General features: G+C 41.7%; 1 protein-coding gene across 1 annotated transcript in view; it reads left to right on the plus strand.

The window, feature by feature from the left end:
* The first annotated feature begins 764 nt into the window (after window positions 1–764).
* Window positions 765–5340, plus strand: part of LOC102874598 (putative serine protease K12H4.7-like) — a 23671-nt gene continuing 19095 nt past the window's right edge. The window contains exons 1-3 of the mRNA XM_006890319.1: window positions 765–854; window positions 3669–3853; window positions 4884–5116. Coding sequence (XP_006890381.1) covers window positions 765–854; window positions 3669–3853; window positions 4884–5116 — 508 coding nt within the window. The remainder of the gene's footprint in view (window positions 855–3668; window positions 3854–4883; window positions 5117–5340) is intronic.

Genomic DNA, 5340 nt, shown 5'->3' on the forward strand with positions numbered 1-5340 from the left:
CTCAACATAAAAAACAAAAAAGGAAAAGAAAAGAATTCTTTTTGGTACAGTTACTTTGTTCATTCTTTCCATTTTCTTTGGATTAAAAGTGAACACACTATGAAACACACCACATGAACTCTTCCTTAAACCCTTTGAAGTCCTCTGTGCCGTTCATTTGTGCATAAGCTTCTCCAGCGTTGCAACTTCAAGCTTAACTTTTTAGTCAGTATGTTCAACTTGAAAACCATCAAGTGTGTTTTTGCCTTTTGTTTTCTTCAGGTCTTTGCAGATTTCCTTATACCGCTTAACTTTGTTGTCAGCTGATCCTTGAAATATCTATTCAAAAGTTCCCACAACCTTAAAAGGTTGGATAGATGGTCCTTCTATACTTCTAGGGAGTTCTGGTGGCCTAGTGGGTAAGGAGGTGTGCTGTCAACATAAAAGCTTGAGGTTTGAATTCACTAGCTGTTCCACAGGAGACTGTTGGGCAACCCTCTTCTCGTGTGATTTACAGCCTCTGAACCCTCACTGGAGGTCAGTATGAGTCAATTCTGGAGGCACATAACAACCACATCTTTCCAGGGCAAAGTTTCAAAGTGATATGAGTCGTAGTCAACTTGATGACACCTAACAACAACATCAACATGCTTCTGGCCTGACACACCATCATATAGCCCCTGGGCCTAGCCCAAAGGCTGAGCAGTCTTGACAGGAAGAGGAAGGAAGAGGGTGACTGCAGTATAAATAGCCCAGCTCTGGAAGCTGCCTCCCACAGGACAGCCATGGCCCGAGTTCTGGGACAGCCGCTGCTGCTGTCGCTGCCTCTGCTGCTCTTCTGTTCTTGGATCCAGAGCTCTGGCCAAGCATCCAGGGTGAGGGGAATAACTGGTGATTTGTTCCTGCAAAAGCTTGACCATTTTGATGGGAATGAATCAACACTATGGAAACAGGTAAAAACCATAGTCAACCTAGAGGATGAAAGGTGGGGATGGCCTGAGCTTTAGGCTTTGGGGAGGGTGCCCAGGTAGTGCTGAGCAGGTGAAGAGTGTTTGGTGTCTCAGGGTCGTGCCATGTTTAGCCACTAACCGGAAGCCACGGGATTCAAACTAAAGACTCCTGTAAAAGTAACAAACTTGTAAACCGTAAGAGCACAGCTCCCCTCTGACGTCCATGAACTGGATTCAACTTAGTGACAATTGGTTAAAAGCAGCATGCCAGTGCTTCCTGCAGCTTTTATACTGAAGAACTATGTTCGCTTAGGTGTTTTTTTTCTCACTTGTTTTCCAAGTTGCATACATATCTTTCAGTATAATGGTAACTGGCACAAAGAATTCACACTAAAACTGATTGCCAGGGAGTCAGAACTAACTCAGAGTTGACCTTTTTTGTTGTTGGGTGCCAACGAGTTGAGCATGACCATGGAGTTTGGCAGTGATCCTATGAACAACTGATCTGAACCCTGTTCTGTGTTGCGCCATCCGTACAATCTTTGACATGCTTGAGTCTGTTGCTGCAGTCACTGTGTCGTCTACCTGGATGAGGGCCTTTCTCTCTTTTGCTGACCTTCTACCTTTCCAAGCATGATGTCCTCTTAAAGGAATAGCCTCTACTAGCAAGATGCCCGAGGTATGTGAGATGAGGCTTTATCATCTTTGCCTCCAAGGAGCATAGCTGTAGGAGGACTTTAGGAGGCTGTAAATCACATGGGAGAAGATTGTCCAACTTTTATTCACAGAGTCGCTAGTGGAATTGAACAATCAGAGAGATGGAAAGTTTGGGTTAGCAATGCAATACCTAATGATGGACTGATCAAGCTATATCTTGAAAACTTATTTCTTTACAACGTGTGTGTGTGTGTGTGTGTGTGTGTGTGTGTGTGTGTCCTGATGATTTATTCCAATAGAGACATAAAGTCAATGCACTTTCTATTTGTTTTAAAAAAATTCTCTGTGGTTAAAACATAGGCTTAATAAACAAAACAATCAGAAAAATAGGCTTACTAGATAATTGGTTTTATTTTACCATCAATTTTTAATTGTTGCGTTTTTTTTTTTTAAACAATTACAAGATTCCAAAGCTAAACCAATATAACAAAATGCACTTAAGGGAAGATCAGGATCAGTTCTCTCAGTCTTAATGTTGTGTCTATGATTCCAACTCCTAGTGATTCTCCAGGTCAAAGGGGAACTGTCCTGTGCTGTTTCCTATGCTGTACTGTTTATGAGAACAGATCAGCAGATTTTAGCTCTAGTGGCAAGAAGCTGCGCTGCAATCCCAAAGGCACGCAGTTCAAATCCACCCACCAGCTACTCTGCAGAAGAAGGATGGGCAATCTCCTCCCATACAAGTAACTACCTCTGAAAACCTGGCAGAGGATCAGCTATGGGTCGGTTCTGATTCCATGTTACACAATAACGACAACAACTATGAGAAACTGGTGCTTTTGAATTACTGACCTTTCTGTCACCAGATGAACATTTAATCCTTGCATTGTTGATTATTTTTCATATTTATATGACTATTCTCGTGTTGAGCTCTGATGGCCGAGCTGTCAGAAACTCCACTGCAATCCCAAAGGCATGGGTTTCGAATCCATTAGCTGCTCTGTGGGAGAAAAATAGGAAATCTTCTCCTGTGTGATTTACTGCCTCTGAAAAACGGCTGGAGGGCCAACGATGAGTCAGTTCTGAATTGACAGCACATAAAAACAATCTAATATGTCTATATCTATTGAAGCTGTTATTTGTACTGTTGCGTTAGAACCAGGTTTTCAGAGGCAGTAAATCACACAGGAGATTGCCCATCCTTCTTCTGTGGAGCAGCTGGTGGATTTGAATTGTGCACCTTCAGATTGGCAGAACAACTCCTAACCATTAACCCGATGGAGGTCTCTAATATATATGCACTGTTATTGAATATTATTAAGAAATTCTGGTGGCCTAATGGGTAAAGAGTCACTCTGACAACTAAAATGTAGGAGGTTCAAATCCACCAACTGCTCCTCATGAGAAAGATGGGCATTCTCCCCCCATGTGGTTTATAACCTCAGCAAACCCACTGAATGGTCAGCTATGAGTTGGTTCTAACGTCCATGACAGAGTAGACTGGTATTAGTCTAGACAGTAGATATTACTGTATTAGTAGTAGACAGTAGATATTACTGGTATTATTAGGTAAATAGGTAATTATGTTAATATTGTTAGGGAACCAGACTCTCAGGTGAATGAATTTTTGCAAATATAAAATCAAACACGAATCTCAGAGGTAAAAAGCTGCACTGCAATCCCAAACGCACACGGTTCGAATCTGTGTGAGTTATTGCTTCTGAAAAAAATCCTGCATGGTAAGCTATGGGTCATTTCTGACGTAGTGGCACAAAACCTCAGCAATACTAACAGTCATGAAATAGAACCGCATGGTACTGATCGTTGCACATTTGTCAGAGACTTGTGGTTTATGGGACTGTTTGTGCACTCAAAAATGATTGAAACAGAGCATTCGGCAGTGTGTAAATGAAAGCTGTCCACTGTGGAGGGGCAGGGGCTTGAGCAGTGCCGCTGATTTTGATGGGATCTCATAACTGTAACCGCCATCTGACAAACCGCATGGCACCGCCACATGAGTCTCAGAAAAACAAGGCCACCTGAATCTCAGAAAAACCTTACTGCCGCATGTGCTTTTCACAGAGATATTTCATTAATACCCAATTCTACAAGCCCGGAGGCCCGGTGTTTCTCATGATTTCAGGAAGAGAACCTGCAATAAGAACATTTATTTCAACACGCTATAGTTGGGTTAAATATGCCAAGAAACTAGGGGCTCTCTGCTTCCTGCTGGAACACAGATTTTATGGACACAGTCAACCAACAGGGTAAGATGAAGGGCTTCTCTCTTTTATTTTTCTTCCTTAAAGCTGTTGCTCTTCTCTCTACTTTGTTAATTTCAACGGCAACTCTTGACTTCACTGCAGACCCCAAGGTTCTTCAAGCTTGTAAACCACACATGAAGAGAGGACCTATCTTTCTCCCACAGAGTCTCTGGTGGATGGCTTGTTCACTTAAGGAATGCTAGTTTTAAATTTGTTCCTCTTTTCAGAAGCATAGTATTTGACAATTAAAATGAAAGGAAGGAAAAATGATGAATTAATGTTGTGGGTAGAAACCACAGATATAGTGAAAGTATTTATACGAAATTTCCTTTGACGTAAAAATACATGTCTCATGTAATATGAGGTCTAGTAGTAAGAAGCTGTGCTGCAATCCAAAAGGCAGCGGTTCAAATCCACCAGTTGCTCCATGGGAGAACAATAGGAAATCTCCTTCTATGAGATTTACTGCCTCTAAAAAGGCACTATATGTCTGGCTATGAGTCAGTTCCAACCAAGCGACATACAATAGCATCAACATGTGATACAATTTCTTGTTGAAACTTTTTGTTTTCCTAAATATTCTTTAAGGTAAAATGACTTCCTTATACATATATTTATGCTCAAAAATGATATACTTACTACTTTTAAACCATGAAGATTATCCTCCCCAAGGAAAAGAGGTCACCATTGTCTTAAAACAACTCATTAAAGGCAACGGATACTCTGAGTAAGGGTAATAGTTTGGTAGAAGGGATTCATTTCAGTGTATGTGAAAAAAAGACAGCATCTAGGTGCTGGCAGCCAGCTGAGTTTTCCGTGGAATGCTAAAAAAAGAAATGCAATCATTAAAAAGCCGCAAATCCTAGTCATTCTTACTCTTTCATGGTCATCAAGTTGGAACCGACTCACGGCTTGATCCTCCATTGGTTTTCCAAGGCTCTAAATTGCATGGGAGGAGAGGGCCCGTCTTTCTCTGCGATGTTACATGTTCTGTTTTAGTTGCCGTCACAATATGTTTATGCTTTCATTGCAGAGATCTGAGTACCGAAAGCCTCCGCTACCTGAGCAGCAGGCAAGCCTTGGCTGATATTGTCAACTTCCGAATGGAAATAGCGAAGTCAATGGAGCTCACCCATAACAAGTGGGTTTTATTTGGAAGCTTTTACGGAGGATCCCTTGCTGTGTGGTCGAGGCTGAAATACCCTGACCTGTTTGCTGCAGCTGTGGGGAGCAGTGCCATAGTCCAGCCGAAAGTCAACTACCCTGGTGAGTCTATCTGCATAAGGAAGCCCTGGACAGTGCAATTGATTAAGGCAGTCACCGGATAAGGCAAAGTCTAGGGGTTTAAATAGATGAAGAAGCCTTTTGGAGAAAAGTCTGGTATTCTAATTCAGAAAATTCCACTACTGAGAACCTTGTGAAGATAGTTCTATTCTGACATACATAAGGTCCAATGAGTTGAAATTTATTTGATGATACAGGTTTGTTTT

The sequence above is a fragment of the Elephantulus edwardii genome, unplaced genomic scaffold (genome assembly GCF_000299155.1).
Source record: "Elephantulus edwardii isolate Elephantulus edwardi_28Jun2011 unplaced genomic scaffold, EleEdw1.0 scaffold00087, whole genome shotgun sequence".
In the NCBI taxonomy this organism is placed as follows: Eukaryota; Metazoa; Chordata; class Mammalia; order Macroscelidea; family Macroscelididae; genus Elephantulus; species Elephantulus edwardii.